We start from the raw sequence: 27,857 nt of genomic DNA, 5'->3' as shown, positions 1-27,857 counted from the left end.
TTGCTTAGTTTTTCCATTTGGGTTACCAAAATCCTGCAGTTCTAGAAAGGGTTAAGTGAGGATTTTTTGGAGACATCGAAAAGATTATGAACAATTAAAACAGTAATGAACAATTAACTCAAAAGGTGGCATGGATTTTAATATTCTCCAGTTTCTTCTCACCAGAGAACGCGTGAGAACCCTAAGCCTCATGGCCAGGAGAATGTAGCTCTGGTCCAGCTTGGACTCTGCTCTGTGGCTCTCTCAGTGTACTTAGGCCAGCCCTGATAGCCTACGTGGGGTATCTTTTTCCTGTGACAGAGCCTTGATTACTAAACCTTAGGCTAGACTTAATGCGTTTACTCAAATGGTAGCCTTGATTTCTAGGATGGTTTTGTCTCTCTCCAGCAGGTGTTAGAAATTACTGCAGCTCTCTGTCACTTGAACATCAGCAGTCTTCTGCTGAACTGTGGGGTTGGAGTATGCAACCATTTTTGTTGGATTTCTGCCCTAATGAGCAGAAATTTGGAAACCATGACACTTGCAGTGCAATGCCATCATCCATTCCCCCAGCGTGTTGCTGTCAGGAAATATTCAGGCATGCTCCAGGGTTAGAAGAGTGTGTGGGGTGAGTGGAGAACACCCAGGAGAATGGGTTTAATTTCCATAGGGCAAAGAGATCATATGTGCGTTGAGCCTGGAAGTTGGCCAGTCGGATAAGGTAGAAAGGACATTCCTGGCTGTGTGGCCAAAATAAATCATAGTTATGTAGGGCTGGACAGTTATGGACTTGCACTTGTTTGTGAGATGGCAGGAAGGCCATTGTGACCATCCATGGGTGGACAAGCTTGGATGGGAGCTGGAAAGGAAAGGAAAAAAAAAGAAAGGTCAGATTTGATGGGCTTTGCCTGCTGTGTGCAGGACTCTGCAATTTACCCTGAAGTCAGCAGGTAAGCTACTGAATAGTACAACTAAAATATTGAATAGTAACAGTGCCTTGTCAGGGCTCTATTTTTAAAAGTCTTTGGGGGGAGATGAGGTATGGCTGGCAAACTTAGATCAGATGGAGTCAGACACTGCACAACTTGAGTTTGGGGGATGTGGCTATAAGATCACTCCACTTGTAGGGAATGGTCTTGTAGAAGAAGTAATGGGGCAGGGAGTAGAGTGGTGGCCCTTGGCTCCTGGGATTGTCCTGGGGAGAATGCGTTTCCTCCTCTGGTTAAAAATGTCTGCTGCACAGCTGACCTCAGTCTGTTTTAGATGGTAATACTGGTGCCAGGGAGATGGGGCTGTTTCCTCAGAGGTAAACACCATTCAGGAGGCACCCCTGGGCTCTGGGTCAGGGGTGGACCTGCCAGTTTACACCTGGCCTGGTTCATTAGCAAGAGGTTAAGTGCACGGACTTTGGGATTGGCTTATAGAGGGTCATGGTTCTACTGCTTGTTAACTATCTGACTTCAGTTTCCTCACCTGGAAAATGAGTTAGTAAGAGCCTCTCAGTGAGATACCGTGGCTGAAATCTGTGGCTTGGTGTTTATAGTCCACCGTAGCCTCCAAGTGAACAGTAAATCTGTAGCCCTTTATGCTTGCTCGCCTTTGTGAATTGTATTCTATACTCTGTAAACTAGGAATACCATCCACCCTCTTACAAGGATGCCTTAAAACACTAGGCACAACAGTGTGGATAGTCAGCAAATGTTCATTGCTTTGGACCTAGTATTAGGCAAAACTAACATGATTTCCTGTTAATCTTTTCTGCTTTCTTATGACAAGTTAAGTCGATAGAACTGTCTTGAGTTTTAGTAACATCATAATTGAGGACCATTTTTAAACCTGGCGTGTCACCTCCAAGGAATATTTGGGAAAAAGCTGTTGGCAGTTTGCTTTTAGTCCTAGCCCTGGTTCTGAACTCGGTGCGGCCCTGGGCATGTTGCCAATTGTCTGTCATGGCTCCTAAAAATATTGGATTGGAAGATCCTTTACAACTTTAAATTTTTCTGATTTCTTACTGTCAGAGAGGAGAAGGTAGTTATTTTAAGCATATTGAAAACCACTTCAAGGGGTGTAAAATGTGAAAGTCTTGCAGATACGAAGATAAGTTTTCGTTCAGTGGTAACAATCAGCTACAATTTAGAGAGGTTTTCCAGAAAGGTTGAAAGTTGGTCATTTTATGAAAACTCATCAGGAGAGATTTTAGTCTGGTGTTGTGTCCCTTGCATTTGTCAGTTGTTTAATGAGAACATTTTCTGAGTGTTCTGCTTCAACTGCCTATTCTTCCAGGTGTGCATTTCTCCAGGTGTTCTCTCACCTGGCTCTCACCAGATGCAGTGAGATGAGGGCCCTTTGCAGAAAGCCCAGGGTTTTAGGCACCAGGAGATTCTTCTCACCTGCCCAGCAGCCACACGGGAACTGTGACCAGAAGTAGAAGCAGCAGATTTTTCCTTTCCCAGGACATTGTTTCTCTCCGTTAGGGAGGAGCCCTTACCTTCTGATGTTCGAGACAAAGCTAGGAGTTAAAAATTCATCTGAGACCCTGGTATTGTTCCCAAAAACCTTCCTAAGAAACTGTAGCTGGAATGTTGGGAGTTGTTCAGAGAGATTTCCTGGAAAGATGTTGTCCATGTGGTTTCAGTTAGATTTATCAGGATAGTATGAAACGGAGAGATTTCATAACGGCCTCTACCTTTGGGAATTTTTTTTTAGGCATGATCACCTGGGGAGTGGTGACTCCTGCCCGCTCTGGCAGCCTCACTCAGTTTCTGAGGCCAGGCACAGGATGTGGCTTTTCAGAAGCTTGAAGGTGTTTCTGATGGTCAGTTCCCATGGACGCTCCTGAAGCCTTCCCCTCAGCCAGACCCTGCCTGCACTAAGCCATTGTCTTTCTTCAAATACCAGACTAGTCTGATTGGGTGATGCCTTTGTGTCTCTTTTATTATAAGCATTTCATAACAATACACAAATGGGAAGAAAGGCTTCAGTTTTAGGAAAGTTCTTTCATTGTGCCCAAGTCAGCTTTTTTTAGCTGATATCAACTAGAATCATTCTACTGCACATCGGTGACTTGCTTTTTGGCAGCTGAGACTTAAAGACAAAACCTATCATGTAATATATTGTAAGGAGATTTTCTAATCATCAGCAAGCTTAGCAGGAACAGATGAGAAGCCGGTAAGCACGTGTGTGGTAACTCCTTCACAAACGTGCCCTTCTTGTGTCCCGGCTGCATTGTGCGATTCTGGGCTTTGCCACTGACCACACATTTCCAAGTTTCTTTAGCACAGCGGCAGGCCTTTGTTTTGTGTTTTACAGACAGAGCAGTTCCCTATTCTGACCTTTCCTCTTTCTTTCCTCTCCAGCTAAAACATGCTTTTCATGGCGGGTGGCTTGACACCTTTGAGAACCTGCCAGCTTTGGTTCATGTGGTAATTTGGGCAGACACATTGCCAGTGAGCCAATTGGGGTATTTTTGCCTGTCCTCCTGTTTTCTCTGTTACATTCAGAAAATACTAACACAGTTGGGGGTTAGACACTGATTGTTCAATACCACATTTTGTCTGTTGCAGGTACAGGATTATCATGGACATAAGATTTATGACCCTTATGCTTGGCTTGAAGACCCAGACAGCGAACAGACAAAGGTAATTAGGGCTTATAATTAAAGATGAGGTGGTCTTAGTACCTGGCACCAAACCCTAGCCATCAGTAGCCATGGCTTTTTCCTTCCTGGTATCTTCCTGTGTTTTCTTCCGTAGGGTGATGAAGGAACCTGTTGGTGCTACCACTTTTTGTCAAATGATTCATGGGTGAAAGATGAGAACATTTTAGTCCCAGAGAAAATAAAAAATGTTTGCAATAATGTTTATGGTTTATGGTGACACCAATAAACCAAGTATTTGAAATGAAAAAATGAGAAGTAAAATGCCAGGTAAAAATGAAAACATAAAATAATGTGAAGGGAAAGTTGCCTAAAACATTTTTTCCAAAGGAAAAGGAAATCCTGTAAAGTTGGCCCTTGAACAACCTGCAAGTTGGTGGCATTGACCCCTCTCCCCAGTGCAGCTGAAAATCCAGTTATAACTTTTGAGTCTCCAAAAAGTTAACTCCTCATAGTCTACTGTTGCCAAGAAGGCTTACCAATAACATGAAGAGTCAACACACATTTTGTATATGTACTGTATATTATCTTCTTAAAATAAAGGAAGCTAGAGAAAAGAAAATGGTATTAAGACAATCATAAGGAAGAGAGAATACATTTATGGTTCTGTGCTGTTGGAAGCTCAACTGTATACTGAACAAGTATCAGGTCTTAAACAGTGAATGCTGGTCTTGAATTACTTATTGATTTTAATGGAACAACAATAAAACAAAAACCAAATTGTAAATATAAGAACATTCTTAAATTTTATAGAAGTAAAGGGGTGGAGGGGAGAATTTTCTGTTCTGTCTGAAAATACAAAGCTTTCCTATTCTTTTGGAGAAACTCAGGTTTTTTGTTTTGTTTTGTTTTGTTTTTTAAGATGTATTTATTTATTTATTTGAGAGAGAGAGAGAGAGCAAGCAAGAGCACATGAGTGAGTGGAGGGATAGAGGGTAAGGGAGAGAGAGTCCTCAGGCAGGCTCCCTGCTGAGTGTGGGGCCTGATGTGGGGCTCAGTCCCAGGACCCTGAGATCATGACCTAAGCCAAAGTCAAGATTCAGCCGTTTAACCAACTGAGCTACCCAGGGCAACTGTGCCCTGAAACACATAGTATTTTGAGCTGAAGTCTCATTTCATTAATGAAGTCACACCTGAGTGCTATGTCCTATAGATATTCTGTTCTCCTTGGAGTGCCCAGGACTTGTCATTTGGGACTCATCCTTACATATACTGTATGTGGTTAATTAGTTTGTTTGGTGAGCAGATCATGTTTCTCCAGTCCGTCTCAAGTTCCTTGACTCCTTTTTATAACTATATTTGTGTATTACTTAGTACATCGGAAGATGTATACTATTTCTATTCCAGGAATTCATGTGAGCTTCTTTGGAATCCCAGAATACATTTCCCATTTTTCAAAAAGCAGTGTTAAATACACTCCCTTTCTGTCACCCTCTCCTGTTCTTCCTAGCATGTCTGTCCTTTTTCGCTCACTACGGAAGCCCTTACAACTTCTCCTCTACCTTTGTCCTTGAAATAAGCACACCACCATTTTGAGATTTTCTAGTGGTGTTCCCTAGTACTTATAATCCTTCTTATCTCCCTTTCCTGACTTTAAGAAAGGCAAAGTTCTCATGGGTGAGAATGATTGGTATTTGGGTTTTCATAAAGCACTGGTTATAGAGGTGGATGAGTAGAGACTCCAGAATGAGAAACTGATGGAGATCTTTTGGAGTGGGCGAAGGCTCCAGCTCGGCAGGAAAGGCGAGACAGCGCAGGGAGCAGGTCTGGGGCTGCCTCCTCACCTCCACCCTGCCACGCATCACCTCGATCACCCAGCATTAGTTTGAGCTCAGCGGGGGATTGAGCCTGCGATAGGGAGTCCCAGGTAGCCGTGTATAGTCTGTAATGAACCAGAAGCCCCAGGGAAGGGAGTGAGCTTCCTGTGCTTCTCTGAGAAGAGTATCCCCAACGACTGTCTCTTTGATGATGTCTTTGTCTGGGGTAATGGATACAGCCTTGATTTCTTCGAGCTTTGATGATGATTGAGGGATTCAGCAAGATCAGAATGACCCAGTTTTAGTTTATGTGTTAATGAACATAACATATAAACTTGGCTGTTCCTTGATTGATACTGGCTGGTCCCATGGTTGCCAAGCCACTTATTAGTAGATGAAACTTCGCTAGTGATCTTAACAGGTAATGAGTGTATACTATTACTTTCATGGTGTACATTTACTGGATGCTTACTGTGTACCAGACAGTTTATTGGTAGCTTTGCATACCCTGTTTCATTTAATTCTCAAAGTCTAAAATAGATCTTTTTATTTTCCCCATTTTACAGATGAAGAAATTGAGTTACTGAATGATTAAGTCCAAGGTCACTGGTCTAGTATGTGTGGAGCAAGGAGTGGCATCCAGGGGGCACAGCTGGTTATCAATTTTACATTAAAAAATAATAAAAGAAAAAAGACTCTGGTCATTGGGAATGCAAGCTGTAGGAATATATTCCCATGTGTGCCTGCCATGGGATTTTGTGGGCCTTCTGCGAAGACCATGGGCTGGCCCCCATGCCCAGGCTAACCTGCGCATACGGTTTTGCTCAGGTGTCAGAGGAGCTTTGCAGCTTCTGCCTCCCCTCTGCAGTGTCCCTGCACACCCTTCTCACTCCGCTCCAAACAGGTTGGTTAGTGATAAGTAGTATGTCATCTGGTTTCTAAGGAATTAAATTTCGGCCACAGACTGAAAAGGGTAGGGTGTGCTTTTCCAGTGAACATTTTCTGCTCATAGATGTACACATACACACAAAGGTGGACTAGTCAGATCGTGGTGAAGAAGACTGTCTTCACATAGCCTCCAAAACAAAGAAAAAGAGGCTTTTTCTTTTCTTTTTTTAAGATTTTATTTATTTATTAGAGTACAGGCAGGGGGAGTGGCAGAGGGAGAAGGAGAAGCAGGCTCCCCGCCGAGCAGGGAGCCTGATGTGGGACTTTGTCCCAGGACCCCGGGATCATGACCTGAGCAGAAGGCGGTTGCTTCACCGACTGAGCCACCTACGTATCCCTAAGGCTACTTTTTTCAATAAAAACCAGCCAGGAAATGAGGAACATACGTAGCTCTTTTATACTAAAATCTGAAATGCTATCAGTAGATCTTTGATTTAATCTAATATTTAATATGGGTTATCCATTTCTGACAGTGCCTGGCATTTGAGGCTTTATCTTTTATAAAAGAATATCAGAACAGACCTGTAGCTTAAAAAATTCTCAAAAACCAGAGTAGGAGGGTGTTGAATCTAGACAAATCCTTTCAAGCTGTCAAGGCCCATATAATCCCATTTTAGCAAACGTTCCAGATTGTAGAAGATCTTTCACAACTCACTTGGTTCTCTGAGGTAAATCCGACCTTGACATGAAAACTTGAGGTACTTGGTAAAGAGGAAACAGACCAGGGCTGCCCAGTAGATATATAATACCAGTCACATATGTAATTCAGATTCTTCTAGTGGCCACATTTTAAAAAGTAAACAGAAACAGGTGGAATTCATTATATAGTACTATATTTTATGTAATCAGTATTTTCAAAATATTAATATCTCAACAGGTAATATAAAATATTAACATACTTTCCTTTTTTTTTTTTCTGAGACTAAGTTTTTGAAACACGGTGCATATTTTACACTTCCAGCACATAGCAGTCCTGAGCTGCCACACTTCATGTGCTCAGCATCCACACGTGGCTAGTGCTGTGTATTGGACAATGAAGATTTATGGAACAGTCCTTCGTGTGAATCTAAAGAACAAAAAAGTGTTAGTAGATTTAAAAGAAAGTAGAATTTATCACAGGAAATGAAGAAGAATTTAATATTAATATAGAAATGGATTAAATAAAGCTAGAGAATTAATATCAGAAATTAAAGAACATCTAAAAATAAAGTAGGAATAGCAATGCTTTATCAAGAAAAACAACTTAAATAGTCGGCTAAAATGTCTCTTGTCACTGCGATTTTTAGATGTTTACAAAGCTTTGACCAGTACAGTAAAACATGAACCAAAATTTGGAGAAAAGAAAATTATCATTCACTATAGATTGTATAGGATCATGTGTCTAGAAAATCTAAGGGAAACAAATGAAAATTTATTAGAATGATTCAGTAGAGTATGTACAAAATAAAAAACTGTCAACTCCCATATAGGTCACTAATAATGAGAAATTAACCCATCTGATAGCAACAAAAAGCAAACACTTGGGAGTGAAAGAGATTTCACACCTCCTGGGAGAGTAACCCTGCCATTTTGGAAATACGGAGATCTCAAAAAGGTTCAGTTTGGGGCGTTATTTCTAACAGTGAAAAATTTTCAGCAGTAGGGTAGTATTTTAGTAGAATGTATTGAATCTGCTTAGTGAATTAGTAGAGGCACCCGTTAAAATGCTGGGCTGTAAAGATTGTTTACTAATCTGAAAAAGTGCTTCTGGTAGGTTATTAAGTGGGAGAAGGATGCAAAATTCCAGTGCTCCAAACAATTGCAACTTTACAAATGACCTTGATAAAAACGATTGTTGGAGAATCTATATGGGAAGAGGAACTCAACCACAAAAATCAGATAAAGGGACAGCTCTGGGTTAAACGTACTTTAGAGACCTAGGCCTGCCTCTTGAAACATCTGAACCACAGTGAAGTCTCACTGGCATAAGTGGAACACCAGGGTCACCTTGGGAGTCCTCAGCATGGAGTGCTAGGGAGGGAGCTTTGCAGTCGTTAAAATGATTCGAGGACTAAACAGGCAGGCCCAACAGGCAGTTAGCTCATACTCTCCTTTCAACAGGCGTTGCCAGCGTGTCCCACACACGTCGTGGGAGGCAGTTCGGAGCAGTCTCCCTGCACGCCGGGGTTTTGACCTCGAGGTTAATCTGAACCTTCAGTCTCATAACCAGGCCTTGCTCCCCCATCCTCCATGCACTGGCAGTCACGTGCAGTGGCGGACAGCCTCATCTTTAACTTTCTAGATTTCTTTCTTATTTCTGGTGGCAAACAAGCAATCCCCAAGCCCCACACTCTGCCGTAGCTTTTTGCAACCTCTTTCTTCCTCTCCGTTGGTGTCCTGGCCCCTTGGGAGGTGCCCCACTCAGATGTTATTTCAGATCTTACCATGGGCTGTCTTCCTCTCTTCCACAAGCCACTCTCCACACCCCTTGACGTAGCTGAGCCACCTGCCTTTGTCACCGCTCCCAGGAACCGTTCCCATCAGTACAGACCAGCCTCTGTCATGAGCAGCCATGGCCTACTTGTCAAATCCAGAAACTTCCCAACCCCGTGTTCTTCACTGTGCACGTGGACCACATGTCTGGGGAAGTCGTGGAGATGTGCGAGTGTCCCGCCTGGGGGACTGCTCTGCTGCTTGCTTCCCTGGACTCTGCTTCCGTCACTTTCACGGCTAAGCTGGTGGTCTCCCTGGGACCAGTGAATAAGTATCGGTCCTGGCTTTTCCACCCACTGTGGTGTTGTGTGTCTACACCGCGCTGTTTGCTCCCCTTCCCGATAGTGGTAACTTCCTCTCTTTACATCCTTGGGCTTGGTTTTGCAGCCCCAAGGTCCAGATAGAAGCAGTGTCCTTGTGAGCTCTTGAGTCTCAGTCTCACGCCATGTTTTGTGGTTCCAGCTTTTTAGTTGCATATTCCAGAAGTAGCTACTGAGTTACCGAAGGGGAGATACACAGAGGAAGGAAGCATTCATATCTTTCAAGGGATAGCTGTCTTAACTGTAACTAGTTGTCAGATCTGACTCTCACCGAAACTGTCCTGGGACTTTGCTACAGGAGTAGCTAAGTATAGAGTATCAGTTTTGTATATCTAATGACCAATTTTTTTTTTTTCTCCCCAAGAGCTGCCCTAGGCAAAATGAGAGTAACAACAGCTCCATTTCCTTGGTGGATCATGAGAGAAGAATGCTAGTAAGAACCAGCAACAACAAAACCAAAGAGTCATTTTTATTTATATTCATGCCTTCTGATAAAATGAAATAAAATTACCATCTGTTTCAGAGAGGATCAAAGGAATACGCAACATAGGTCTTCTTCCCTAGAGCATTATTTGCTCTTCCTTCCCGTTCCCCCGTTGGCCGGAAGAGTTAGTTACAGGTTGCTAGCTCATTACACCTGCCGATAAGGGGCTAGGAATCGTAGAGAGGAAAGCAGGAGTCATTTAGTCTTCCAGAGTAAGACAGCTGGGCATGTCACCTTTCTCTTCCCCTGTCCTTGCACTGTTTCCTTCCCTGGCAATCAAGATGTAAATCTTAGAGGACTTCTGATCATCTCTAGGATATTGAAGGAGGCTAGAATTTCAGTGTAGGTACTGCAGTGTCACGGAGGTCAGTAGGGAGGTCATCACCTGCTTTCAGAAAGACATCCTTCCTGCCTACTGTGAGGTCTCTTTTCTTCTTTGTTTGCTTGCTTTTGTTTTCATTGTTGAAGGTTAACCCTAAGAGCGTGTAGTGTGAGGAGTTCCTGCTCTGTTCTGGTAGCGGTCTGGCCTCCATCTCCCTGGGCACTGTGCTTTTCCTAGTCTGGAGCCAGAGCCAACCTGTGGAAGAGCCAGCGTGGAGCTGGGAGGCAAGACTCCTCTGCCCAGTTGCATTTGTGCGTCGGACCACTGTGCTACCAAGCTGCAGAGCCAACAGAGTAGAAGCCTGTCCCCAGGACTTCCCGTGCCGTGAAGGGCGAATTCAGTGTCTCTGAGCCAGAAGGCAGCAGATAAAGTTTACTGGAAATTAATTGAAAGCGTAAAAGACTGGTTAGCGTTTCCCATGTTCTCTGGAGACTTCAGGACAGGCCATTAGTATCTTCTTCGCGACTAGTGCCTTCACCCTGTGGGTGGCTGGTCTTCCTCATGACCTTTCCGCTGGGAGGCCGTGTGGAGGCAGAGGGCATTTGCCAAATGGGACTGGAGTCAACACACAAATCAGAGCTCTTTTGCTTCCATTTTCTTGTGCTCTGACCATGGCAGGCTACCCTAGCCCAGATTCCTTTTTTTCATGTCTAAAATGAGTATGATCATAATCAGTTCATCTGGCTTCCAAGGTGTTCGTGGCCTTCAAGTCAGCAAATGCACAGAAGATTTTGCTTTCCATACACAGTACAGGTCTTGCAAAGATGGTGCAGCGTGGGGCGCCGCTGCTTGACAGGCCTAAGCGCTGGACCTTCAGACTCGAGTGCTCCAGCTCCTTAGTCAGAATGTCCAACTTCAAGATTCTTCTCTTTATTTTCATCCAGGAAACTAAGCAGGATTTTCCTTTGGAAGCTTACGTCTTTCAAAAAAATGTGCTTGACATTCTGGATGCTGGTGTTTTTCCAGGGAACTATGACCTCTTAAGTGAGGCTTCTGTGTTCTAAAGCATGACGATTCAACAAAGGGCAAAGATTACCTTAAAGGTGGAACCCCTTTTAATTGGGGCCTTCTGAACTCCACAAGCAAAGCTGGCCTGTAAAACACCCTTCCACCCATTCATTGATGTTTTGTGTAAGGGCCTGGATTCAGAATTACTCCTATGCTGTCCATTCTTGAGTGGAAACAGGAAATGCCTTAGGTAAATATGTTACCACATATTATGTCAATCTCCAAGACTTGTAAGGTGTTAAATATCTCGCCACCTCCTTTGGAAATGTTTACCCTTATGGTACTTTGTAAACATACTTCTCATAAATCCACAGATGAAATATGTAAGTAGGGAACAACTTCCTTTTGATCTGTGGATGGGATAATCATCAAAAGTAGGAGGAAATGGGGCATGTGGGTGGCTCAGTCGGTTGAGCGTCTGACTCGACTTCAGCTCAGGTCATGATCTCACGGTCATGAAATGAAGCTCCGTGTCCAGCTCTGTGCTGGGAATGGAACCTGCTTAAGATTCTCTCTCTCTCTCTCTGCCTCCCTCTACTCCACTCTCTTTCTTTAAAAAAAAAAAAAAAAAGTCTGAGGAAGTTGCTGGTACTGGACCATCCTCTTTTCTAAGTACTGCTGGCTCCCTTCTTTTTCTCTCTCCTCGTGCCTTCCGTAACCAGGGTTTTGATGCAAGCAGCAGAAACGGATTCTGGCCAACTTCAGCAAATAGGGAATTTATGGCAAGGATGAGGACAGCTCCTGGGGCGGACGGAAGGGCTAGGCTTGGAATAGGCAAGAACCAGATAGTCGTAGGGCTCTGTGGCAGGAATTTCCACTTTTCATCCAGCACTGTTAATGATATCAATGATCTTCATTCAACTCTCTGTCCCTTGCGTCATGACTGTCCCAGGAGAGGGAGGTTTGATTGACCAAACTCCAGATATATGTTCAGTCTTTCCTTGGCTGAACTGTGGCCTCCAGAAATTTGGTAGAAGCCCCAGGGACCCTCTTTGGCATCTGTAACGTTGAAAGCCACCTGGAGGTACTATCTGTTAAGAAGGAAGGACGCTGGAAAAGGAGAATGGATGCTGGCTGTCCCAAATGTCACAGGTCTGTGGATTTCACCCTCTTTTCCACTCTATGGGGGTTTGTCCCTCTCCAACTCCCCCTAGCCTACATTGACCTGTGGGAGACAGATGTGGCCCCTGTGGGCAGGAAATTTAGATGCCAGCACAGGTGATCCAGTGATTTGGGGGTGAGCAAGCCACTTAACCTTTGAGCTGCTACAGGTCAGTGCTGAAAGGAGGCTGAGCCACATCTGAGTAGAGTTTGGGACACTAGCCCCGCTGTGTTCACCATCAGGGAAAGCTCCATTTTAGAAAAGCAGGCCCCAGACCACCGATGAAATACTTTAAATTGCTTAAATACATTTAACACTGATATCTTCCCTGTGGACAATTAACTTGGCTTTGGTCTTAATCATCTACAGTGTTCCCTTAAGAAAGGCTGGGGTGTCTGGGAAGCCCGTCGGTGAAGAGCTAACAGCTGAAGAACTGAAATAACTGACTTCTCCCAGCCTCTCTTTTTTGCCCCCAAACTTAGGTGTCTAAAATCCATTCACCACCCCACACTGCCGTGTCCAGGGAACAAAGCACTTTGTCATAAAAAAAAATTACCTTCCTTGGGCACTTAGTGAAATGTGAGTGCCTAAGCCATAATTCTGGAGCATCTGATTGCTGTAGAAATCTCTTTCCAAACACTTCACCAGATAACTAAGGTCCAGAAAGCTTAGGAAAACTGCCATAATACCTTTGATTTATACGGGGTCCGCTCTCAAGGTGCCAAAGTTCTAGTAGATTCCTCACTGTTTCTAGCATCTTTATAGATTGGACGGGCAGTGTTTGCGGTTCTTACTTTCTTCATTGGGAGAAACCAAGGCATGTGTTAGAATAAGGACATCTGGGACTCTCCTGTTTAACATTGTACAGCATTGTGGCCGTTCGAATCAGCTGTCTGTTTAGTCATACGTGTGATTCTTGGGGGTTTCAGTTCTGCCTCTGTAAAATCTCATGCCTTGCTTATTTATTTATTTATTTTTAAATTAGATCTCTGCTGACGCTGCTCTGGCTCAGGCAGGCATTCCTAGACATTCGGTAGCTTCCTAACGTATCTCTCTTCTAGAATTTTCTTTCTACCCTGTTCCCCCCAGCAACTAATGAGAACCTGTAGAGATCTTAGAACCTGTTTATTAACGGGAAGGCAATAGTGTAGGGTCATTTAATGAGCAGCTTTGGAGGCAGAAAGACGGGTTTGAATCTTTATGTCACAATTTCCTCAGATGTGACATTGGTCATATTTTTTAACAGCTCTGAATTTCAATTTTCTGATCTGCAATTTGGAGAAAACTACCATGTATGGTTGTGGTGAAAATTAAGTACTCCTGTTTTTGAAACATGCAGCAAATTGGTAGACTCAAGTCAGTGCATAATAAACGCTTCCTGTTGCCTTTATTGCAGAGCAGTTGAAATAGCACGGAAATGATCTGCGTGATAATTTAGAGCTCTCGGGGACAAGTTCTTTTGCTGCATTAATTCTTGGGCTCTTTTCCTCTTTCGTGGTTATTACCTTGTTCAGGTCTTCTTTCTTTTTGGATCAATTTTAGTCCTTTGTATTTCCTAGAAAGTTGTCCCATTTCGTCACGATTCTAAAATTGACCAGCAGTGGCTTATGTGTAGTATTTCTTACATTATTGGATTTACTCTATATATGTCTATATTTCTTTATCATTTCTAATTTTGAATTTCTGTACCATTTCTCCCCTTTTGTTGATTAGGTTAGCCAGAGCTTTGGTTGAATCCGATTTTGGTGGGTTTTTTTTGTTTTTTTTTTTTTAAGAAGCAGTTCAAGGACTTGTAAGTTATACTTCTTAGTTTTCTGGTTCATTAATTTCTTCTTATTTTCTTTTGTTACTTTAAAACCTCTTGATGTGAACATTTAGTTTAATTTCACTTTCTCATTTACTGATGAGACAGCATTCGTGTAGATAAACCTTTTTTTCAGGCTTTGCCAGCCAGGACTTGTATGAGCTTCTGATCAGTTCCTCTTCTGGGCTGCTCATGTTCAGCTGTCCTCATCTTGCCCAGCCAGCAGCAGGACCCCTGGAAGAGCTACGTTAGGACTCCTGACTAGCGGTGCCTGAAGCCCAGCTTACTAGCTCATACAAAAAAGGAGCTGCATGGCTCCCATAACTGGTGGCCGGGGTGTACGTGCCTTTGGGCAGAGCTCAATCCAGGAGTGTACGTATTTCCGGAGGCCTGTCTCTCTGTCTTATAAATCATCTGCTTTCCTCTAATTGTTTTCCAGTAGCCTCTTCCATGGGGTAGGGAAAGATGGGCCTTTCCTGTTGAGGTTTTACTCAGTCCTCATAGCTAGTTGCTTTGCCTGGGCTCGCAACTACTTTATTAACTCTCGTCCATAGAGAAGACATGATGGAAAGACTTTGCTTGTAAAATGAATAGGGTTTCTTTACATAAGAAAGTAGAAAGGAGGGGCACCTGGGTGGCTCACTGGTTAAGCCTCTGCCTTCAGCTAGGGTCATGATCTCAGGGTCCTGGGATTGAGCCCCACATCGGGATCTCTGCTCTGCGGGGAGCCTGCTTCCCCCTCTCTCTGCCTGTCTCTCTGCCTACTTGTGATCTGTCTGTCAAATAAATAAATAAAATCTTTAAAAAAAAAGAATGTAGAAAGGAGTTAGCATAGTTGGAATACAGACAGAAGTGTAAGGCACATTATCTAGGACAGACGGCGGTGCAAGCTACTGGCGCCCAGACACGGTAAGACCTGATGGATGGAGAGAGAGGGTAAACCACAAACTTCCCACAAACCTAACTGTCACTTTCCAGATCCAGCCTTTTTATTCACATACAGAGCACCTCACCTGTGCCCAGATCAGCCCCTGGATCTAGGGGAGGGGTACTTGGAGGGCTGGTAGAGGTCACGCTCCCCTCCCCCATGCTCTCAGCGGGCCTCCTCCAAGGTACCAACAAGAAATAGCTATCACCTCCAAATGTTTTGCCGCATCTCATGAATTTTAATTCTTAATAGCCTCATTTTTTCTTGTTTTCTAAATATTCTTATTGTAGTTTGGATTCCCTCATTGATAAAATAGTTGTTCAAGAGAGGATGTGTATGCATTTAACCTCTTCATGGTCAGGTTTTTAGTTAGGTTTGGATTTGAGGTACCCTGTGTCCTTGTCAGGCTTCTGCTTAGGAGCATGTGTACCAAAGGACTGAGCCAAATGGTGTGAAAGTTCAGCATGGAATGGACCTTCTGGTAGTGACTAGATTGGAGAACAAGGCTGGATTGTGAAGTCAAACCGATTTGCACGTATGGGACAGGTAGAGAAGGTGGAAGGAGACGTGTCTGGGCTTCTGAAAGGCCCACCTGCTCTGTGAATCATGTGCTGCTGGAAGCTCAGCACGAGCCTTCCTCACCTGAGGGCAGATGGGCCCAGAGGAAGAGGTGGACCTGCTCTGGGATTTTAATGTGAAAAGGCGAGCCCAATGGATTTGGGGTTCTCACCACTTGAGTTCAGTGTTTCTGCTCCTTGGGAATAAGTAATGGGTTTTGGGGGCCAGGAAGAGAAAGGCACCTCACTTAGTTGAGGTTAATGGCATTGTGGTTACAATTGTGACCTAAACCAGCTTTTGTTCTTGAGATTTAAGATTTCCTTTGTCGTCTGAGATCCTGCTAATTTTCATAAATGCTCAGGGAGTACTGGAAAATATGGACCACTCCTCTCTCTTTCGCTCTTGCTCTTTTTTTTTTGTAATTCATTCCTCATATTCGCCTTGTAAAGTACATTATTCCATTCTGTTAGAGTCTCAATTTCTAGATGTGTTTCCTGAAGCAGCTGCATCTAATTTTCTGCTTGGCATAACTTGCCTTCAGTGTTCTGTGTGACTGTCCAGCCCTCCTGGGGTGGCCTCCTGGCCCTGGGTCCTGTGGCCTCAGGAAGGAGCTTTGCCACCCTTTGGCTTCCCTTTTAATAGGTGGATCCCTGCACTTGGAGGGTCATTTCTGAATTTTGCTACACTCCCAGCAGTGACAGGGGACCCACATAAGCTTCTCCCTCTGGCCTCCAGAAAGAGCTCAGCCCTTCACTGGGCTGGGACCGTGGTTTTCTGTCAGGCCTTGCTCTGACACTAGCCATTTTCCCCAGAAGCCCCTGAGAGTTGCTTTAACTGGGTCATTCATTTATATATGTTTATATTTATATATATGTGTTAAATTTGTGTATATTTATATTCATTTATATTCATACACACACACATCCATATGTTCAAACTTTGTGGGATGTGCATAGCTCTATCCCTAGTTTTTTTCATTTATGTGGGAAGAGTGGAGGTTGAAAGCCATGCCCAAGTCGGTGTCTGGTTCTCTTAACACCTGTGTGCCCCTGTCCCCTGCACCTCTGCCCCATCCCGGAAGCAGTTTCCCCTTTATTTGTTCTCCTGCAGCACTAACCCTTATCCCTGAACCATCTGTTTAACCTTACATTAATTGTGGTGTTTTGTGTACATATAATGAGTAACTAAATGGATGTGTCATTTTGCTCATACACATATGCATTGTACTTATGAAAAGACTTGAGGTATTTATGGATTAAAATACAGGACATGTGAGGACAGCCTGAAGAAATTCTGAAGACAGGTGGGGTAAAGAATCTCCAGCTTCCCACCGGAGTGACCCTTTGCCAGGTGGCTTTTCATTTTTCTTTCATGAGCGTGAGAACATGTCATACGGCCCCTGCCCTCTGACATTGCTGTGTGTGCATGTACCATACTGTTGACTACAGGCACGCGGTGTGCAACGGGTCTCTAGAACTAACTCCTTGTACAAAACCGAAACGTTGCTTTGCTGGTGGAGCTTTCTGACATTTGGGGCAAAAGCAGATGTGAGTAGGGTTTCTTAGTATTTGAGCAGCTATTTGATGTGTTCAGATCCATCCACGGTGATAAAATCTAAACTGTTGGTCTTCAGAGGCTCAGCCACAGGCATCACTGATGGGCTTCTAGTCGCTCTAACAGAACTCTGGAGAGTGGACAGTGAGGCTTCTGGAGGAACGACGAGAATTCTAACTCTCCTCTCCCTGCTGCTTCATCATCGTGGAAATCATCCAGTTTCCTCCCTGTCTTTACTCCTTTTCTCCCTGATTTGTTCTAACGTTGAGACCAGGAAGCCAGACTACTTAATCCATAAGTCACCAAGAAGGTATTTTTCTGATTAAAATATCAGAAATCATATTGACAGCACGGGGAACCCTAAATTTCACAAGCCCTCCTACAGAAAACTTGCCACCTTCATCATGAAGAGGATTTGCTCAAGTTATAGAGAAGTGCATGAAGGAAGAACTTGAGACTTTGAGGAATTTGATCACTGTTTGGCTTTATGTATAGATATTTGACTTGGAAGGGAAGAGTCTCCAAATATTCTCTATTTAGAGTAATTAATTGACTAACATCTGTGGGCTGGGGGTGACAAAATTGGTCACAATAATCCTTGAATTGTTTCGTTATTTAGTGGCATTATTTGCCTGGCGCCTCAGTTTTATTAACATTTGAAATGAGAAAAGCCAAAGCGTCTGCTCCTGTGTGAGCTGGATTCTGGGGCTGCAGCTTCTCTGTCGTGAGGCATCCAACAGAAGCCGTGTGAGATGGAGAAGCAGTTGAAGAATGCAGTTCCATTCCACCTTTCCAAAGACAGTGAACTGAGCCACCTCTGTCTCTTGGACCCTCCATGGTCCTACTAGACCAGGATAAGGTCTAGATCAGCCTCAGACAAGCACAAACCAGAAGGATAAGGGAAACCAAGCCTGTAGGGTGTCCTCCTGAGAGGCCTCTCAGTGGAAGAAGAGGCGCCAGCCGAGACCCTCAGCATGCTGGGATCCCAGGGTGGGAGCCCTGAATATCTAGAATGTTCAGATGAGGCCCTTGTGGGAATAGCCATCATATCTACACACTAACATGCACTGTGCCCATTTTTCTCTGTCCCCATGCCACTACAGTGGTTGTTCCTGGTCGTTTTAGTGACCAGCCCTTTCACTTGGCCTCGGCTCTCACCAACCACTGGCCCACCATCCTGACCTCCACTTTAACTCCCCTGGTCTATACTTCACCCAAAGCAAGGCTAGTTTTTGTTTTGTTTTGATTTGTTTTTAAAGATAAACCAGATATAGAACTATCTCCTTTCCTAATCATAGCTTGTTTTCACCTAGAATGAAGATTCAAACTCCTCACTGCTCTCCAGGTATTACATAGTCAGCTCCGTCCTGGGTCTTGGCTCCCTATCACTCATTTCCAGCCTCACTGACCTCCCTCCTCTCCTTCACGCCTGTCAAGCTCCTACCCCCCAGGGCCCTGCATTTGCTCTTCGTTGGTCTGGAATGCTGCTCCTGTCTTTGCATGGCTGCTCCCTCTCCCCTAGCAGACCTTCCTTCCAAACCTCCTCAGAAGGGCCTCCTGGCCACCCTCCCTGACATAACTGTCCTTCTCAGTGCTCCCCAGGATATGTGGTAAATGATGGTTTTTAAATTTCCAAACCATAGTGGGTTGATATTTTTGTAAAATGTAACAAACCTGTCGCAGTGAAGTCCAGCTGCTTAGAGCTCTCCCTCTCCGTCTCTCTGTTTGCCTCATCACAGCCGGCCGGGCAGCAGACGCTTCTGGGCCAGCTCTGGTTGCAGATGCACGTGATTGCCCTGCCTGTATGTCCTTGGGACTCAGCGTTCTCTGTAATCCTCTGGCTGGTGTTTTGTGTCTCCTGGTAGAATGTTCACTCCGCGATGGTAGGGAGCAGGTCCTAAACTTGTCACCCCTCTACCCACAATGCCAGGACTAGTGCTGATGCACATGAGGTTCTCCGTAAGTCCTTGCTGAAGCTCCAGTACCCTGATGTGCCTGTCCAGCCCCACCTGACCCGGGTCAGGGAAATCATCCGAGGCCAGGCTGCCCTTTCCCCACTGTTGTCTGCTTTTTCTTAGCCCACATCCGGAATCAGGCCTGCAGTCGCTCCTACTGTGACTGGTATAGAGTACCATGGCCCTTAAAGTAGGAGATGGAGGGGCCCACCCCCACAAGGTTGACTCCCCCGCCCAGACTCAACTACTGATCGCCCACTGTTGGCTGGAAGCCTTACCGATAGCATCAATAGTTGATGAACACATATTTGTGCGTTAGTATGTATTATATACCGTATTCTTACAGTAAAGTGAGCTAGAGAAAAGTAAATAGTTATTAAGAAAAGCATGAGGAAGAGGAAGTACATTTACAGGACTGTAAAAAGTCCACAAATAAGTGGTCCCGCATGGTTTACACTCATGGTGTTCAAAGGTCAACCATAATTCCACTTCAGTGCCATGGCTGAGTCACTGCGTGACCTTGACCAGCTGACTTCAGTACCACAGGCCTCCATTTCCACGTCTGGGAAGGAGACATGGCATTTCCTTCCATCATGAAGTCAGGTAAGGCTCTCGCACACACTTTGGGATCTCCACAAGGCTGCCCCAGAGGGGCTTCACAGCCGTGCACTAATCTTTTTCTATAAAAGACCAAACTTTTTCTACAAAGGACCACATATTAAATATTTTCGATGTTATGAGCCACGTAGGGGTCTCTGTCAGGTTTTCGGTTTTTTTCCGACTCTTGAAAATTATAGAAACTGTTACTAGCTCACCCAGACCAGGGCGAAGCTTGCCAGTCCCTAGTGGATGGCAGCTGGAAGTATATTTCTTTGCGACTCAGTACATTTTATTTTCTGTCTGGATGAAATAAGAAATGTGACCCATAATAGTTTTATTTTTCTTGAATTGATCCTCTTGCAAAAAAGGTTGTTCATCATTTTAGTCATACTTTCCACTCTTTGTTATTTGCAAGCACATTTTAAGTATTAATGCATTTTAGAACAGCTTTTCCTCAGAACAGAATCATGGTTCTCCAGAGCAGAGTTGTTGGTTTATGTGGGAGATCCCATCTGAAGATAGTTTTGAGTTAGGCGAGGCCCTTGAGGATCCATCCAAAAGTAGAGTCTGATAAAAACGCATTTTTGTCTGCCATTCAAAGTGGATTGTGTTCTTAATTTCTTGAAGTTTTCTTCTGAGGGCTTGTTTGCAGACATGGGGTTAAACCTTCAGTTGAATTTAGAGCTGATACACTTACTCTTATTTCATTTCTTACTAATAGCCAGACGTGAATTATTCCGAGTCCAAGCTTTTATAGTACAAAGAACTTTCTAACTGCTAAGTTACAAATAAGGCATGCTTGGAAACAGTTGATCTGTTGTAAAACCTGCCCCATGCCCTGCCTTTGCTGCCAGGGTCCCCTGGCTTCTTGCACACAATCTCTTGCCCTTCTTGCAAACCACTGCTGTAGATACTCTCATTTAATGCCACCATTCTCCCACTTTTTTCTTAAAGATTTTATTTATTTATCTGACAGAAAGAGCACAAGCAGGGGGAGCAGTAGGCAGAGGGAGAGGGAGAAGCAGGCTCCCTGCTGAGCGGGCAGACCAACTCGGGACTCAATCCCAGTATCCTGCGATCATGACCTGAGCCGAAGGCATACGCTTAACTGACTGAGCCACTTGGGCACCGCACCCCCACCCCATTCTCCAACTTTTAAAAAATATTCTTTAGGGACACCTAGGTGGCTCAGTCAGTTAAGTGGCTGCATTCGGCTCAGGTCATGATCCCAGGGTCCTGAGACAAAGTCCACTTCGGGCTCCTTGCTCAGCAGGGAGCCTGCTTCTCCCTCTGCCTGCTGCTCCCCCTGCTTGTGCTCTCACTCACACTCTCACTTGCACTCTCTCTCTTGCAAATAAATGAATAAAATAATCTTTAAAAAATATTCTTTAGTTTCAAATATTAGTAAGATTCTCTGAAGTTGACAAATGACAAGGTAATGGGTCTTAGAAAGATTGGTAAAATTGGCAAAATAGCACCTAGGTATTACTTTCTTTAACACTGATGGTTTTGGGGACCACAGGCCGCTGACTAAGAAGAGCAGGACCTTGGTGTAATGTGGATGTAGCTCACTGCCTGCCTGATCTTAGCACAGTAGAGTGTGTTGGTTAAGGGGGTAGATGCAGGAGCCAACTCTGGGACTTCCGAGCTGTGTGATGTTGGGCAGTTTTTCATCTACTCTGAGACTCCGTTTCCCCATCTGTAACATGGGGCTAATAAAAGAACCTTCTCCGTAAGATTATTGTTAAGTTCTAGATGAGTTAATAGTACATAGTGCCACGTAAGGACTAGTTAGTGTTTATTGAGGGAAGAATACGCTGTCGTGGATATGTATCAGTGGATAGCACTCCACATAGAAAATTCTATTTCTAACTTGCTTTGTCCATTTAAATTTTCTCCACAGGCTTTTGTCGAGGCCCAGAACAAGATTACTGTGCCATTCCTTGAGCAATGTCCTATCAGAGGGTTATACAAAGAGAGAATGACTGAACTGTACGATTATCCCAAGTATAGTTGCCACTTCAAGAAAGGAAAACGGTATGTGAGGTTTTATTTAATGTTCTTGTTACTTTCCTAATAGAATGCTTTCTTAAGTCTTAAAATACAAATTCTAAATACCTTCTCATTTCATAAAATCAATCCATTATGAAATTGACTAGCTTCTGTGCTTGAGTATGAGAATACTGTTTTTTGGTCTGTTGTCCCTATTCTTAAAATCATGATTTAAGAAATTTAGTGGAGGTATCTCCTAGGACAGCAACTCTAGATTACAGGAAATTATTATTGTCTTATGGCTAATATTTGGGCTAGCGGCATTTGTAGACAGCAGTGGGGATTTGCCTCTTAACTTCTCTTTGGCTTCTACTACTAGGAAAGCTTTTATTATATGGATTTCTTTCATCCTAGAGTGGAAGTGGACCAGGAGGTGGCACCTCTTCACTTCTTTGGTCCTCTCTCGTTCACACCAACATAAACATATTCTCTTGTTCTTTTTTTAAGTCTCAGTGGAACCACCACCACAAATTTACTTGAGAATTTCTTAGACCCTCCTCTCTCTCTCTCACGCACACGCACACGTACATCAGCAAGGTACAATCTACATGCCTAACCCTTCCTGCTGCTTGTTTTGGTAGTTAAATTGAAGTGGCACACAGAAATGTCCATTCACTCATCTATCATCCATAGCTGCTTTTGTACAACTATAGAATTGAATAATAGCAACAGAGACTCTCTGGCCCACAAAGCCTAAAACATTTGCAGTCTTGCCCAATACAGAGCAGGCTTGCTGACACCGGCCCGAGCAGCCTGTCTAGGGAAGGATCCAGCATTTCATTTTAGAAGATCTGCTTTCTTCTCCATTGAGAAGAAAAAGTTACTGCTTTATTTGATTATCCGTTTTAGTTCTAACAAATGAAGCAGTCTTGATTTGTCCCCATTTAGCTAATATGCAGGATTACAATAAATTATTCCAATATTTAATTCAGGTACCAAACTCTAATTACAGGGAGGTGGTGGGACCTTCCATCCTAGTCCCCATGTCCCTGGCTTGGCCTGTTTGCAAATGAACATTTGTATGTTTTTCCTTTTCTTTGTGCTTTGATTGTACCCTACAGATGGAAAACTCCACGGCTCAATAAAGACCATCTCTGTTCCCCAGGTATTTCTATTTTTACAATACAGGTTTGCAGAACCAACGAGTATTGTATGTACAGGATTCCTTAGAAGGTGAAGCCAGAGTGTTCCTCGACCCCAACATCCTATCTGACGATGGTACGGTGGCGCTCCGAGGTGAGTGCTACCCGGCTAAGCCCATAGCAGTCCTGGGGCCCCCACTCACCGCTAGTCCCCTCTGAAATACCAGACGGGATGGACCATATTGAAGAACAGGTGCACATGCAATATCAGGAAAGCTAATTTTTGCACAGTGTCTTTAGAATACATGAGTAGCCACATGTTTGGTGGCATGAAGCAGAACTGGAGAATAACTCACACTGGGCCCAGATTAGCTTCTGGGGCTTCTGAGACATTTAAGAATTGTCGCCATTGCTTCTAAAATCCCTGAGACCTCTCTGTGTTTAGGAAAAAAGTCTTCTATAAGTAATCTAAGCTCTATGAAGAATGTTCCAGCTGTGAATGTACAACAGGAAAGAATATTTACAAGCTCTCTTTCCTCGGTGGAGAGGAAGTGATCAAAGTTTTAAAATTTAGTTGTTTTAGAATTAAAAGTAGAAAACCACAGTCTTGTAAGAAATTAGACAACTTGATACCATGTTCCCTGAAGATGGCAAGTTTAAAACCTGAATCAGTTAAGTTTTGCCTGTAGTTGCCGTGTGTCTCCTAAATAACCCCACCCTGAGATAACCTCCTCCACAGGCCCTAAAGATTACCCTAGGCTTGTGCCATTAGCACTAGTTCTAAGGAAGGAAGTTGGCGAGTCACTGGTTCTATAGTTTAATAATTGTATACTCTGAGAATCATCTCTTGTTAGGATCCTAGATTTTGGTGAAGTTGGCTCAGCATTTCCCCCATAGCATCTTCTGTTTTGTAGAGAAAGCACAGGCCAAGTCTCAGCCCTGTGGAGTTGAGTGATGAGACTATTCTAGTCCTATAATCAATTAGGTGGGAATGAAAGGACCCTGTTTTCATATCACTCTGTGAAGACCCTTTTATAAAGCCACTCAGTCATTTGGTGGTTCTTCCCCTCTTTTTCCTAAGTAGGCTGTGTTTGTAAAAAATGATACTTTATCTAATTAGTGTTGAAAGTAATCAGTATTGAAAATAAGATGCCAGGCAGCTAACTAAGAATATTCTTCCATGAGTTGAGCTTGCGGTTGTAAATGAGTGTATGGTTCTGTGCAGTAATGAGCCCGGTGTAGGATATTGTTTAATTTTAACAACAAACCTTTGTTAAAATTAAAGTTCTTATAACTCATCCAGAAGAACTTCATTATAAGAGGGTCTCTTAAAGTTCATTTTCATAACTTTAACGGAATGCCTGCCACATATGGGTCCTGATAGCTGAAAAGGAAAATTAGACATGGGATCTGGCCTCAGTCTTCTAGTGTTCTGAAAATGATACAGGGAAGTTACAGTGTGGGTGAACATATAGGTTCTTTTGATAGAGTATGATTTTTTTGTACATTTCAAATCAACATTTTTATTTAAATTTTTCCTGAAAATTTTCTAATTACATATAAATAATTTATGTAGACTGAGAAGTATTTTCTCCGCATTGCCTTCTAGACTCTTCTCTGTATTTATATACAGATGAGCTTGAATACTTCATAGCAATTATAAAGGATTAGTAAGTAGGTCTTGTAAAATTTTAAACTTATTTACCACTAACAGAAATTCCATGTAAAACAGTAGGAAGCCTTTGAAAATAGTTGGGTTTCTGAGTATAATTTTCAACCCCAGGTACAGTTTAACAAATATTATAAGAGGAAATCTGCAGTGTCCGTGTCTGGTACCAAATGTTATATATATATACTTTATAAAAGCAAATATAAACATAGAAAATTTCTCAACACACATTCCGTAGTGATTAGAACATTCTGTCATGGACTTAAAGAATTAGAAACTTGTAACAGTTCATAGATGGTATTGCTTTTCTTTCTTTTTCGTGGTTGCTTTGGTACAGGCTCTGTGTGAGCCTTCACTGCAACCCTCAGGCTTTATTTACCTGGGCTTGTGCTGGTCAGGTGGTGTGGACGACGTTAATCCTTGAGTGCCAGCGATGCTCAGAAAATGAGGGTATAAAGAGTGATTTCAAATACTTTGGAATCCATTCCAAAAATTACTTAATGGCTTCCATTTAGTTCTGTTACATGGTATGTGTCATAATCCAGTCATTACTGTAAAAGCAGTTTCCTTATTCTTTTCCCCTCCTCTTTAGGGTATAAATAAAATATGCTGAAAGTCTCAGATGAGCTCTGCTTTTAACTGAACTGCTCATTGAATTATAGCAATATAAACGATGGAAGCATCTTAGTAGTCCAATCCAGTACGTCGTTTTACAGACGAAGAACCTAAGACCCGGAGCACTTGTCCAAGCTCCTGAAGCGAATTCCTTTGTGGCCTGGGCTCAGTCCCCAGAGGTCCTCAGGACAGGCTTCTTGCTGCCTCCCTTGCACGTGTGGCAGAGAACGTGTCAGGCAGCACGAAGGGCAGCAGGCAAAGCTAGGGGTTGTGTCCCCACGGCCACTGTGTGAGAATTTCTCCTGTGTCCCACAGGCTATGCCTTCAGTGAAGATGGGGAATATTTTGCCTATGGTCTGAGCGCCAGCGGCTCAGACTGGGTGACAATCAAGTTCATGAAAGTTGATGGTGCCAAAGAGCTTCCAGATGTCCTCGAGAGAGTCAAGTTCAGCTGTATGGCATGGACCCATGATGGGAAGGGGATGTTCTACAACTCCTATCCCCAACAGGATGGAAAAAGTGATGGTAAGTGAAGATGGCAGGTGAAGCACCTTTCTCATGAAATACAAGTGTGACTTTACATAACTTGAAAGGCTAAACCCTACATAGAAGTAGTTTGGTGTAGAACCAGGTGTCTTCAAAGGGTGTTGTATCAGCATTGTTGTATGACAGATCACCCCAAAACTAGTGTCTTAGAATAATAATCCTTTTTTTTTTTTTGCTTGGGAGTCTTGTGTTGGCCAGGTAGTTCTTCTGTATTAGCTGAGTTCTGTCATGTGTCTGTGTTCAGCTGTGGGTCCATTGGCCTTTGGCTTGGCTCTTTCCCATGTCAGGGGCTTTGGCTTCGATCCTTGTGGTTTCTCCTCCTCTGGCGGGCTAGCTTGCTTGGTTTGCCTGGCAGCTCACGGGGAGGTGAAAGTCATAAGCCTCTTTGATACCTGCACTTGCTGCTGGCCCTATATCATGGTGCTGCATTCTGTTGGCCAAAGCAAGGAGCCAGCCCCTGTTCAAGGGGTGGAGAAACAGATACAAGGAACCAGGAAAAACTAGGCCATTATTGCAATCAGTCCTTTTCAAATATGTTATATCTCCCAAGGGGTCATGGAGATTTTTTTTTCCCTTGAAACTGCTTTATTTAATGATGTTGAATGATTATAAATAATTTATAAATTATAAATTTAATATGAAAATATATAAAATATAAATATTTAACATAAACTTAAATTTATAAATTATAAATAGTAATAAATAAAAAATAAATATATTTTCCTACTGTAGTGATCACATCTCTTCCTCCGATTAGAAGTTACACACGTCATTTGGTTGATTTATCTTGACACTTTCTCGTTGTGAACTTCCAGGACACACCTTTGTTTTTCTTCTCTGTTACACAAAGGTCCTGCTGTGTTCAAGCAGTCTCTTTCTTTCCCCCTTCACTCCTCACCTTTCCAGAGAGAAAGGCCCACCTACCTTGTACCTCGCTGTTGCAAGCTGTCAACAGTCATCTTCTTCATGCTACCCCATCTCTCCACAGGGACCTGTTGTCTTGGTTGGTCTTTACTCATGGGTTTTACAATCCCTTTGTGGGAGGTTTGGAGCTGAGGAACAGAGGTACAGAGGCTCAGTACTTGTTGGAGGCCTGGAGCTGGTGAGAAGCACAGCTGAGCCAGTACTTTCTGCTACATATGCTGTCCCCTTATCATGATCTACTGTATCGTGTCTTTAGATTTGCTAGCTTGCTTTTCTGACTTCCCCAGTTGAATTGGGAATAAGACTATAATTCTTTTCATCTCTTTCGGCTATGTTCAGCTTTTGCTACCTTTTGGTTAGACTAAAGCAATACTTTTTCCTTAATTCTACAAGAAGGGCTGATTTAAGAGTAGGCTTTTTATTTGAGGATGTTGGCTAAAGAAAGACCTCTGTGCTCTGTACACTGAATTAGCTGCCCGTGTTAAGAGTGGTACTGAGTTAGAAATGGCTACTTTGAGTTCTAGGAGACCAAATAAGTATTCCCCTGGCCATTTCTTGTTAGAGAGCAATGTTATTAATTTGTGAAAAACATGAAAATTATTATTTAGGCTCAGCTTTCAGTGGCAAAAGCAGTAAAGCTTAGTTAGAGTGATTGATTTCAGAAAGGTAATATTTGCTCCCCGCAGTAATTTGCTGCCCTCTTGTCCAGAGGACCTCAGCAGCCCCTCAGGTTGTGTGGTGGAGGGACTTACCAATGAGGCTAAGCATTTCCAACCATGTGCTTTCCGGAAAACCCATGGAAAGTCACCAAGTGCTGTAAAAGCTTTCTTTTATATTATGGTGTTCTCTTACTTCTTTTTCATTGTCCTGAAAGCTTAGTACCTTTTTGTAATGAAAAAATAGTTCAATCTCAAAACATCTTCCAAAATCAGCAAGTATGTATGAATTACTTTCAGGGTAATACCCAACCAATACTTTAAAAAAAAAAAAAAAAAAAAAAAAAGGAGAGTGAGACTTCATCTTTGAGAGCATTTTTAGGTTCACATCAAAATGGAGCAAAAAGCACAGATTTCCCATATAGCCCTCCCGAACACATGCAGAGCCTCCACTATTACCAGCCTCCCTCCCCTGAGTAGATACAGTCGATGACCCTCCATTGACATGTCATAATCCCCCCAAGTCCAGAGCTTACACTAGAGCTCACTCTTGGTATTGGGTAGTCCACAAGTTAGACAAATGTAGAATGGTATGTTTCCTCCATTATAGTATACAGAGTTTGACCACCCCCAAGCCCTCTTCCACCTGTCCGTCTTCCCTGTTCACTAGCCTCTGGCAACCACGGATCTCTCTACTGTCTCCATAGCTGTGCCTTTTCCCAAATGTCTGTAGTTGGAACCATACACTGTGTACCCTTTTTAGACTGGCTGCTTTGACTTGGTGATATGCATTTAAATTTCCTCCAT

At 43.3% G+C, this 27,857-nt stretch overlaps 1 protein-coding gene across 2 annotated transcripts in view; it reads left to right on the top strand.

Annotated features, from left to right (window-relative positions):
* PREP (prolyl endopeptidase) overlaps positions 1–27,857 on the top strand; it is a 112,175-nt gene that overhangs the window by 1,663 nt on the left and 82,655 nt on the right. For both annotated transcript variants that reach the window (XR_004382753.1, XM_032858225.1), the window contains exons 2-5: positions 3,543–3,617; positions 21,410–21,543; positions 22,664–22,794; positions 25,240–25,449. Coding sequence is in view for 1 of the 2 variants with exons in the window: in XM_032858225.1 (XP_032714116.1) it covers positions 3,543–3,617; positions 21,410–21,543; positions 22,664–22,794; positions 25,240–25,449 (550 nt within the window). In the remaining variant the exon portion in view is untranslated. The remainder of the gene's footprint in view (positions 1–3,542; positions 3,618–21,409; positions 21,544–22,663; positions 22,795–25,239; positions 25,450–27,857) is intronic.

Source organism: Lontra canadensis, unplaced genomic scaffold (genome assembly GCF_010015895.1).
Source record: "Lontra canadensis isolate GAN:19392208 unplaced genomic scaffold, GSC_riverotter_1.0 scaffold14, whole genome shotgun sequence".
NCBI classification, from domain to species: Eukaryota; Metazoa; Chordata; class Mammalia; order Carnivora; family Mustelidae; genus Lontra; species Lontra canadensis.
This window is presented reverse-complemented; position numbering and strand designations above follow the sequence as displayed.